This window comes from Sodiomyces alcalophilus (genome assembly GCF_042370955.1).
Source record: "Sodiomyces alcalophilus JCM 7366 unplaced genomic scaffold ACRALscaffold_10, whole genome shotgun sequence".
Taxonomy (NCBI): Eukaryota; Fungi; Ascomycota; class Sordariomycetes; order Glomerellales; family Plectosphaerellaceae; genus Sodiomyces; species Sodiomyces alcalophilus.
This window is the reverse complement of record NW_027263541.1, coordinates 565,342-575,677: the sequence shown is the minus strand read 5'-3', so window position 1 is coordinate 575,677 and position 10,336 is coordinate 565,342. Positions and strand designations below refer to the sequence as shown.

At 52.2% G+C, this 10,336-nt stretch overlaps 4 protein-coding genes across 4 annotated transcripts; 2 read left to right on the top strand and 2 right to left on the bottom strand.

Moving 5' to 3' along the window:
• Window positions 1-271: 271 nt before the first annotated feature.
• On the top strand, window positions 272-1,890 carry ACRALDRAFT_1066173 (uncharacterized protein). Its single transcript, XM_071017293.1, has 6 exons — window positions 272-460; window positions 520-645; window positions 773-884; window positions 949-1,047; window positions 1,114-1,239; window positions 1,293-1,890. Exons 1-6 carry the CDS (start codon window positions 426-428, stop codon window positions 1,398-1,400), a joined length of 606 nt encoding a protein of 201 aa, XP_070871136.1. The 5' UTR covers window positions 272-425; the 3' UTR covers window positions 1,401-1,890.
• Window positions 1,891-4,330: 2,440 nt separating this feature from the next.
• On the bottom strand, window positions 4,331-5,222 carry ACRALDRAFT_2128240 (uncharacterized protein; the record flags this gene model as incomplete). The annotated part of the gene is made up of 2 exons (XM_071023953.1): window positions 4,914-5,222; window positions 4,331-4,825 (listed from the first exon to the last, which is right to left on the bottom strand). Coding segments are annotated over exons 1-2 (678 nt in total), but the record flags the coding sequence as incomplete, so codon positions are not given.
• A 1,034-nt stretch (window positions 5,223-6,256) lies between these two features.
• ACRALDRAFT_2061565 (uncharacterized protein) lies at window positions 6,257-7,480 on the bottom strand. Its single transcript, XM_071021981.1, has 5 exons — window positions 7,080-7,480; window positions 6,900-6,967; window positions 6,802-6,844; window positions 6,553-6,745; window positions 6,257-6,483 (listed from the first exon to the last, which is right to left on the bottom strand). The coding sequence occupies exons 1-4, from the start codon at window positions 7,258-7,260 to the stop codon at window positions 6,630-6,632; spliced, it is 408 nt and encodes a 135-aa protein (XP_070871134.1). The 5' UTR covers window positions 7,261-7,480; the 3' UTR covers window positions 6,257-6,483; window positions 6,553-6,629.
• A 544-nt stretch (window positions 7,481-8,024) lies between these two features.
• ACRALDRAFT_2044921 (uncharacterized protein) lies at window positions 8,025-9,510 on the top strand (the record flags this gene model as incomplete). The annotated part of the gene is made up of 4 exons (XM_071021478.1): window positions 8,025-8,221; window positions 8,289-8,387; window positions 8,469-8,781; window positions 8,854-9,510. The coding sequence occupies 4 exons, from the start codon at window positions 8,025-8,027 to the stop codon at window positions 9,508-9,510; spliced, it is 1,266 nt and encodes a 421-aa protein (XP_070871133.1).
• Between the last annotated feature and the right edge of the window lie 826 nt (window positions 9,511-10,336).

Here is a 10,336-nt window from a genome sequence, read left to right as displayed (position 1 = left end):
GCTACTGCTGCTATTTGCTCGATCGAACGAACAAGCTATCCGTTAATTAAGTCCGAGCGATCAAATTAATAAAAAGACGTCGAAGTGGTTTGCGACCGTAGTTGCGAAAGGATCTATATCGAAGGGTCTATACAGTCGGAATAACCAAGTGGTACAGTCGGAATAACTCGAACCGCAAATAAAGGTAGCTTATTATCAACGAACATCATTAATACATTAGAACAACTGCAGGTCACCTGACCCATCTACCACACCTCGGTGAGCAGTCATGGCCCCTCATTGATCTTCCAGGCACATCGCAGTAATTAGGGTGTACAACGTATTGATAGCCTGACGACTGCCCGTTTGGATCTCGGAAACTTTTTCCTACCCCGCGTTTCCCTCCACCCAGTCGCTTTATCCACAACAAATGGCTTGACTATACTATGTCGACAACAGAGAAAAACAAGCAAATCGGGCAGTGAGTGTGCATCCCCCACTACTGTGCTCGTTGGGAATTAACCTGTGGTATTATTCCAGGAAAGATACTACCCCGACCAACCCGCGGGGTATCCCGTATGCGCCTTTTGTCGACAAGGTCGAGGACTATGTCACATCACGCGCAGATGTCGAGCCGACGCTCCGTAATTTCCAGGAGATGATTTCGTGAGCTATTCTTTTCTCAGTACAGAAATTTCATCTAGGAACCTAGACGCGCATACCCATAAGCACATTCTTCCGCGCGAGATGAAGGTCCTTGCAGACCGTGGAATTAACAACGGATTTCACGCAGAAAATACCAATTCATGGAACTGAATCTTCAGAAGAGGAAGACCGGTTTGAAGGAGAAGATACCCGACATTCAGAAGACATTGGACTCTGTGCGCTTTCTGAAGCTTAGAAAGGTGCCGAAATTTGTTGCTTCTATCCTTTCAATTTTGTCACTGTTACTAACTTTCAGCGACGCAGGATGACACCGAGCCAATCGAAACCACCTTCGAATTGAATGATACCCTTTACACGAACGCCATGATCCCACCGACAGACGAGGTTTACATTTGGCTTGGCGTTAGTCTACGAGCTCTACATGTTGTTAGACCGGAGTTTTGGGCAGCGGCTGATGGTATGGTGTAGGCGAACGTGATGCTCTCGTACCCAATCGACGAAGCCGAAACATTGCTAGAATCGAAACTGTCTACGGCGAAGCAGAGTCTGTCTAACTGCGACGAAGACCTGGATTTCCTACGAGAGCAGATTACGGTTCGTTGGCCTGATAAGTGTGTTAAATCACAGTACTAACCAAATCGAACTAGACCATGGAAGTCGCAGTTGCAAGGGTGTATAACTGGGAAGTTGTGCAAAAACGCAAAGAAAAGGAGATTGAAGATAAAGATAAGGAGGAAGCCGAATCGAATACCTGATGAACAACTGGGGTAGATTTATTTGATCATGCACTGCACCGAGTCACCGTAACTCAGTTCACTCCCAGGCGGAGACCATCTTGAAACGGAACAGATGTCCTTTGCCCGTGAGGCAAGGTTGAACGTACGCCGAGTCGGACCACTTCCGGCTGGCACCGACAGCAAATTGTCTACGTTGAATGTTTTGACATTTCTAATGTCGGATGACGCTCGTTGGCGGAGTGAAGGAAATTTCCCAATTTCCCAACGGATTACCTCCTCGGTGTAAAATGTCCCTATCCTACCCCGAAGTGCGCAAGGGCATTAATACCTGATATTATTCCTACGCTTACGCGTCACCTCGGTTTCTTTCCCCTTAATAACACTTAACGACACCACCGTCACGGCGAAGGTGATACAGTGAAAAGAAAAAGGCGAGCAAGCGAATACGAATACATGGGTAGAAACACAACGCCTGTGGGGGCGGCTGGTCTTATCCCAAAATATCCCGATTTATAATTATCAACATCGATTTAAGCTCGTTACACAGTTGTAGAATGCAGTAGGTAGTTCGCAGCCTCAGCCTTTATACACCCTTGATTAGTTGGTTCTTTCAGGGGTTGGATGGGAATAATGTAGTGTACACACCAACCTCGGCACTGTCTCACAATATGGTGTCACAACCTCAAACGGTACAACCAATTTGAAGCGTATTTGAACAACTCCAAGGCAGAGGAGGTAGGTATTCAAAATGGATACTGTATCAATTAGATGGGATTATTCGTAACTTTGTACACAGCATGCCCGGTGCGTAGGTCTTACATAATAAGGATTCAGCGGGGCGCCATGACCGAACTGAGGGGAAGGGATAACTCTATACGTATCCGTATATATACTGAGTCCCAGAGCAAATTCTCTCCTTCATCTACCGACTAGATTGGCGATCGACAGGATTCCTCTACTGCTCACATAACTTGATTTCTGCCACATCCATTTGCCGAAAACCTTTAGGTCGCTTCTGTTTCATTTATCTACTCGGTCTCCATTCGAATCACTGCAATATTGACCATTATGGCGTCTGAGTTTAATGTGGACTATGACGCGAAGTTCATGGAAGTCTACGGACTGAACGAAGTGAATGCGGACGGAACACACAAGGTCGAACACAAGGTCAAGGAGCCCGACAAGGTAGAGCTCAGCAGAGGGTATCTTGGATACCTCACGCAAGAGCAGAAGGACCGCCTGGCTGAGCTGCGCTCGGCCCTAAAAGACGAGTATAAGGATCGCCTCGACACACCAACCTTGGTACGCCATTAACCAGTTATGCATCATGGGATAACGCCTGATGTACCATGCGCTAACGGAGAGTCAGCTGCGGTTCTTGCGAGCCAGGAAGTTCGATGTCAACGCCGCAAAGCAAATGTAAGTTTGGAAAATCCAAGAGACGCGGCAGAAGTCATGGAGCTGACTAGCGGTGTAGGTTCATCGAGTGCGAGAAGTGGAGAAAGGAGACGATGCTGGACGACCTGGTTCCGACCTGGGACTATGTCGAGAAGGACAAAATGGCCAAGTACTACCCGCAGTTCTACCACAAAACAGACAAGGTAAACGCGATCACTCCCCTCGGCAGCCATCATTTCATCTTTATCTGATTCCCGCGTACCCCGACAGGATGGACGACCCATCTACATCGAGAAACTTGGCAAAATTAACCTCAGCGAGATGCGGAAAATCACGAGCGATGCACGCATGCTAGACAACCTCGCCGTCGAGTACGAGAAGTGTGCTGATCCGCGCTTTCCTGCCTGCTCTCGGAGGTTCGGTTATGTTGTCGAGACGTGCTGTACGATCATGGACCTTAAGGATGTCGGAATCCGGAGTGCGACTCAGGTCTACGAGTACGTCAAGCAGGCCTCTGTTATTTCTCAAAATTACTACCCCGAGCGCCTCGGAAAGCTCTACATCATTAATGCTCCCTGGGGATTCTCCTATGTTTGGTCCGTGATCAAGGGCTATCTTGACCCCGTCACCGTCAAGAAGATCCATATCCTTGGCGATGACTACTCCAAGGAACTCCTCAAGCAGATTGATGCCGAGAATCTGCCCAAGGAACTTGGCGGTACTTGCCAGTGCCCATACGAACCCTATGTACCCAAAGAAGGAGAGAAGATTGGTCAAGCCGAACTCAATGAGACCAACGAAAAGAGAAGGCTCGAGGCCTGCCGTAGAAGCGACGCTGGACCATGGACGGACGAGCAATGGAAGAAACCGGCGTGGTGGGAAGATAAGGCTAAGAAAGACGCTGCCATGGAAAAGCTCGAGGGCACTGCGAAGGATCCAAAACTCACCCAGAAGACGGAGACTGCCGTCACCCAGAAGACGGAGCCTACCGACACCCAGAAGACGGAGCCTACCGACAACCAGAAGACGGAGACTGCCGACGGTGCTGGTTCCTCTTAGGAGCTATCGACTATCGCTGCATTAACCCATCCCGATGGTACGCCAGACACAGACGCCAGTGCTCGTCGCTCTGGCATCATTTCATAGTGGCAAGGGCGCAGTTTTGCGGAGATGATGACATCAACCTCAGAGTTCCGTACATGGTCGGTTTCAGTTGTTTAAGACGAGATTTTAGACATCTAGGGCGTTAATTGTTCAAGAGGACAGCTATAACGACCAGAAGAGATACACGTTTTCTTTCATGGCGGATACATGTAGGCCAACTGCCCAGTGCACGAGAGCAGTTTAATTGGTCTACCTGGTACTGACCTTGACGGAGTGAATATCGACTTGAAATATAGGGCCGGTTCAACGTAGCAGGCAGGAACTGTGGCCTATAGAACCGGCAGTTGTTCATGGTTGCCGCAGCTGGGGCTCGTAAAGTTATTATAATTATCCCTATCTCCAACGTGTTGGACCTGACCAAAAACGAACAACGCAAAGCATCAGGACCCTTCCGTGACAACGTATTCCCCCGCAACCCTTGCCCTCTCCATGCGAGCAACCGTTGCAGGCATTTCCCTCTTGACCCTGCCCAGTCCCTCCACAGCCCTCCTATGTGCATCCTCCACAGCCTCCTGCCGCTCCAGCAAGCCGACGTCCAGCGTCACCTCTTGGGGAACGGGTTGCTTCTTCCACTCCCGCAACGCCTCCTCGTCACGCGCCGCTTCCTCTCGTAACCGTTGCGCGTACGCCGCCGCCACGGAAGCAGGCACGGACTTCTTCAGCGCCGCGATTTCGTTGAGGAGCTCCTCCTCCTGTCGTGCCAGGTCTTCTACGCGGTCTCGCAGTCGTCCGTCCCAGGGCTCGTACTCCACCTGCGGCTCTTGCGGGGTGTCGCTTTCTGCGCCCAGCGCCCCGTTCGATGCAAGGAATACGGCGGGATCGGCGTCGAAACCGTTGATAGATAGACTCGGGGCGGCAAGGGTGAAGGTTTTGTTTATGTACTGCGATGCCGGTCATGTGGCAGAGGGTTAGCTAGTGCATGGGTGTCGGGGACTGCTGGGAGGAAGCGAACGAGGGAGGGGAACGGACTTGGCTGAGGTATTTCTCCATCTGTATCCTGAGCTCGTCGTCTTCGGGCGCGGCGCCCTTTATGGGAGGTAGGGCATCGTCGAGGTGACGTTTGGCTATGCGCCGCGCGTTTTCGAGGAGGTACGTGAGGTCTTCTGGGGCTTGTAGCTCGATTTTTCTTTGTGCTGAGGAGGTCGAGTCCATAGTGTTATAGTTTCAATGTCATTGTCGTACGAATTTAACTCGAGAATATTCGGGATTTGGCCAGCAAGACTTGTTGTTGCTGTAGTCAGTCGTGTTTACTTGGGATTTCGCGTGTTGATGGCAACGCAGCATGCGAATACGGCAAATCATCAACTGGATTACGACCCCACTTCCCCAGTTACATGGCAATCCGCTAATAATAATGTGGGTAGGTACCTTATCCTGCCAAGTGGGTTATCTTATCTACCCGTATCTTATCTCGCCGAGATCGGACATCCTCTCGCGGGTACTACGTCACAGGTAACCCACGGAACTGGAAGACGTCAGAATGAAAATAGGAGAGACGGTGGTACAGTGGCGCAACATGATTCACAGTGTATTCGTATAAGCTCAAGCGAACCACTTGTGACACTGCACCCCAGGTACGTACCCTAGTACTTGCTTCTCAACGATAATTTGAAACCCATGCGCTTTGACTAGGTTGGGGGCCAATGATATTCAACAACGCAGAAGCAATGGCGGCATGAAGGCGCGGGGCTTGCGAGTGGACCTGCATTCGGGGACACCCGCGGTCGAATCAGACGTGTGAACATCGCGGCGTTGGACAGCCCAACATGGCGGGTGCAGGTCACTTTTGGCCCAGCTGACCACGAAGCGAAACCATTCACATCGTACTCAGCATCGGTGAGGGTGCGGACAGGACCAGGTTGAAGATCGGATTCTCCACTGACTCCTGCACTGTCGTCAAGTGAGAAACCCACACGAAGCCGTTGTGCAATCCATCCTCAACGCGAGAGGGGTACTGGAAGTGTGGTTAGGCAGCATATGAGCACAGCCACGTGGTTATCTCTCGGTCTATTGGATGTATAACGTGCCACAGACATACCTCCGACACGTCAGGGAAGGCCATGGGTGCCCAAAGGAGCGGAATGATCCTACGGTGTCGCCGAGCAGAGCCATAAAGTTAAGAAAACACGAGTAGTAGTATTTCTCAGGAGCTACTTCCAATCACTGGAGCTCCGTGTTGATGAAGGTCCGATTTGCAATTCCCATGCCCCATGAAAACCCATCCATATAACATATTCTGAGAGAACCCGAAAACGCCCCATCCAAAGATAGAACAACAGAAAGAGAACGAGACGCAGTAAAATGTGAGAACGTCATGGCAAGCCAAACTCCGGGGAGCCCTTCCCAGCCTGACCTTTGGGTAATGTAACTCCTCGCGGTTCAAAGGTAGCCGATGCACCGCGCGTCCAGAACCTCCCAAGTTGGTTCGTCCCGTCCATGAAAACCCCCTGGTTCCGACGTAGCGTCATTGATGGTATAAATCGAGCAAATACGAGTAAGAGTGTTGAGTTGGGTTCGAGAAGTGAAAGAAAAACTGTGGCTGTAACCAGGCGCCGGTGCTGAGAACGGAGAAAAATAAAGTGTGGCCGGAGGGCTGAGTCGTGAGAACATCCGTCTATAAACCATCGAGAACCAGCGACCATAGAAAGCCGTGTCGTGGACCGTGCTTCACGGAGCACCCTTGTACTATTGTGGCAGCATGCTCTTGGACTCCTCCTCGCTGAGGACGATGTCGTGGACGGGGTCTCGCTGATTTTCGAGGGGGACGTAGTCGCAATCGATGTACGGGGGGAGGAAGATTTCTAAATGGAAAAGAGTTAGCAAGGCCCGTCAGTCGGCAAGGGACATTGTCACGTACCTGGATTCCAAAGATAGCCCTGGCTAGAGGACAGGTAGGAGATCTGTGATACACTGTAAGCTTCAGGCATGGCACTTGATGGAGTGGAGTGATGTTACCAGTCGAGGCGAACCATCTGGATCGCCGATGTTGATCACGGTGCACTCTTGCTTGGAAAGTGCGGTGCCTGTGTAGAGCATTAGCTTCTAGCCCAACGACGCAAATCCTCACTAACATGGTGGGAGGGGTCAAGCAAGTTGTCGGTGTGCCCAGTCGTTCTAGGAAGAGGTGCGACATACTCAGAAGACTGGGACGGCGTCCATGGCCCATCTTTTGCTTAAGGCTAGAGGGCGAGATGCCCATCTGGAACGAGCTCGAATACGAAGATGACGAACTGGTCCCCGATTTGGAAGAGCTCCCGCCACCCCCGAAGACGGTAGTTGCGGCAGGGGTTGCCGGAATGGCAATCGACGACGACATGGTCTGTGGATGGCGGATGGGAGAGACGACGGCTTGATCGCGAGAGCTACAGGGGAACAGTAGGACAAGAAAGGGCGGAAGGTGAGCTTGCTGGACGATTGAGAGAAGAGAGACGACAAACGAAGAAACAAGCAAGAGCAAGAGTAAAAGGGTAAGGTAATTCGTTTGCTACCTAACGGTTGGAGGAGTCACGGATAGTAAAGTTGAAGAAGGAATAAATCGGAATGACAAGAGAGATAGCCGTACAGTGTTGGCACTGCCCTACGACAGGCAGCTCAGATCGCCCGACTAGCACGGGCGAGACCATGGAGTCATCCCGAGCCGAAAGGGTTGGGAGACGATTGTTAGAGGAACCAACTCTAAGTCGGTGCTGCGTCTAACAGACTCCGATGGCGGTCAAGCCTAGACCTAAAATTGCCCCGCCTGCGTCTGTTATCGGCCAATCGGGTACTTTGGATTACTCCTTTTCGGGGCGGACGTCATGAGCCAATCGTTCGAATGATGACTGGTAAACTCACGTGATTGCGCATGTGACTTGACGGCACGAACGTGGTCGATGACTAAGCCAACCAGGTACCGGCATTGCGTTTGCAGTTGACGCCTACCAGCTAAGGACTGAGAACAGCAAGCTCATGGACCTCGTCTCGTCATATTTGCCATCAACATCACCTTTTTTTGCCCACGACACACGCGCTACGGTATCGACCTGCACAACACACTCGACGTACATATCTCTCCCAGCGAGCAAAAGAACCATCGACAAAATGGGCGACATCCTTGTTGATAGCCCGGCGAATCAAGTCCTTCCCCATAAGCGAGTTGCGACTTCAACAATTCCCAACATCGAGAACTTTGAGGGTGTTTCGACTGAGGGCGGTGACGACTATGCTACGCTAAAGAAGCTCCAGAGACAACTGGAGTATATCCAGCTGCAGGAGGAGTACATCAAGGATGAGCAGAGGTAGGCTTCTCGAACCGGAACCGGCAAGCCGACGCGCCCCGCAAGTCTGACCAAAAGTTGGAAATAGGAGTCTCAAAAGAGAACTGGTGCGAGCTCAGGAGGAAATCAAACGTATCCAGAGTGTGCCGCTCGTCATCGGCCAGTTTATGGAAGCAATCGATCAAAAGTGAGCACCCCTGCGTTGTTTTCCCATTATATCAGTTTCCGAACCGCGCCTAACCATGATTTTCTTCTCCCATCGCTCTAGTACCGGCATCGTCCAATCGTCTACAGGGAGCAACTACGTCGTCCGCATTCTGTCGACACTAGACCGCGAACTTCTCAAGCCCTCCTCTTCTGTCGCTCTTCACCGTCACTCTAATGCCCTCGTCGATATCCTGCCCCCGGAAGCAGACTCGTCCATTGCTATGCTTGGTGCGGACGAGAAGCCCGACGTGACCTACGCCGACGTTGGTGGACTCGACATGCAAAAGCAGGAGATCCGCGAGGCCGTCGAGCTGCCGCTCACACACTTTGACCTCTACAAACAGATTGGCATCGACCCGCCCCGTGGCGTGCTGGTATGTCAACCGCCTATCCATATCCTCTCTCAACCTTTTGCTCTCAACCTTTTGCTCATAAGCAACTTTTAGCTCTACGGTCCCCCGGGAACAGGCAAGACGATGCTGGTCAAGGCCGTGGCCAACGCGACCACAGCCAACTTCATCCGCGTGGTCGGCTCCGAGTTTGTCCAGAAATACCTCGGCGAGGGCCCCCGCATGGTCCGCGACGTGTTCCGCATGGCGCGCGAAAACTCCCCCGCCATCATCTTCATCGACGAGATCGACGCCATCGCCACCAAGCGCTTCGACGCCCAGACGGGCGCCGACCGCGAAGTCCAGCGCATCCTCCTCGAGCTCCTCAACCAGATGGACGGCTTCGACCAGACCTCCAACGTCAAGGTCATCATGGCCACCAACCGCGCCGACACGCTCGACCCGGCCCTGCTCCGCCCCGGCCGCCTGGACCGCAAGATCGAGTTTCCCTCCCTCCGCGACCGCCGCGAGCGCCGCCTCATCTTCACCACCATCGCCTCCAAGATGAGCCTCGCCCCCGAGGTCGACCTCGATTCCCTCATCGTCCGCAACGACCCCCTCAGCGGCGCCGTCATCGCCGCCATCATGCAGGAGGCCGGCCTGCGCGCCGTCCGCAAGAACCGCTACCAGATCATCCAGAGCGACCTCGAAGATGCCTACTCGAGCCAGGTCAAGGGGACCTCGGACGAGAACAAGTTTGATTTCTACAAGTAAACGCCAGATGACCAAGGGACGAGACATTCGTGGGTTGATACGTTTTTCTTTCGCGAGGTCGGTTTGCGGAGAAAGGTCCAAAGGCGCGTTTGTTGGCAAGGGACCGAGCGTTGGTGGTCAGGGAAGCCGGTAGTGTAATCAAATACTCTCTCCCAGCCAGAGGACAGCGGGGTCGGTTAGTAGGGAAGCTGAAAGGGGGGCTATAGATGGGGATCAGGTCTCCAAAGCGTGAGCTTGGTTCGACGTTGTTGTACAATACCACCACATCACTTGGTCATCCGAGATATTTGGATGTAGGTCCAGCCAATACTACCGAAAAGACTGGAATACGAGAGATGCCAGGGAGATGCATGATTCATTGCGTGTGCATTCATTTGTGTCTATATACTGCTGCCTGCGAAGAGGAGCACAAGGTCTAAGGGCGGGCAGCAGCATTGCTGAGCCTGACCCGTACCAGGGTCAACCACAAAACGCCGAGGCCATCCTATCTATCTTCGTTTCCGTTTTTTTCCCTCTGCCGTGTCGTCCGTCCATATGGCTTTCCCCAGCCTAGGAGACGCGGCAGACAGACGTCAAGTCGTGAAAAAAAAAAAAGCAAAGAAAACAAAACCCAACGCCGACCTCGCTGATGCAAGTCATTTTTAACGCCCGATTTTTGGGTGCCCATTCCGATGCGCAAAAGAACCGCCGGTGCGCTCATCTTTCAGACAAAAACAGTACTGAGCGGGTATCTCCACCGCAAAACTGCTCCACGCCCGTGTCTTTCACTTTTTCGTGTCTCGTTTTTTCGTGTACTCCCATGTTTTCCCCTTCTCGACGCAGTCGA

Excerpts from the sequence above, each read along its gene's own strand:
- ACRALDRAFT_1066173 (XM_071017293.1), top strand. The coding sequence starts at position 426 with ATGTCGACAACAGAGAAAAACAAGCAAATCGGGCA. Across the intron at positions 461-519 it reads AAAAACAAGCAAATCGGGCA|GAAAGATACTACCCCGACCA; the intron begins GTGAGTGTGCAT and ends GTATTATTCCAG. Across the intron at positions 885-948 it reads GCTTTCTGAAGCTTAGAAAG|GATGACACCGAGCCAATCGA; the intron begins GTGCCGAAATTT and ends TCAGCGACGCAG.
- ACRALDRAFT_2061565 (XM_071021981.1), bottom strand. The coding sequence starts at position 7,260 with ATGTCGTCGTCGATTGCCATTCCGGCAACCCCTGCCGCAACTACCGTC. Across the intron at positions 6,968-7,079 it reads ACGCCGTCCCAGTCTTCTGA|GCACCGCACTTTCCAAGCAA; the intron begins GTATGTCGCACC and ends TGCTCTACACAG. Across the intron at positions 6,746-6,801 it reads GGGCTATCTTTGGAATCCAG|AAATCTTCCTCCCCCCGTAC; the intron begins GTACGTGACAAT and ends TTTTCCATTTAG.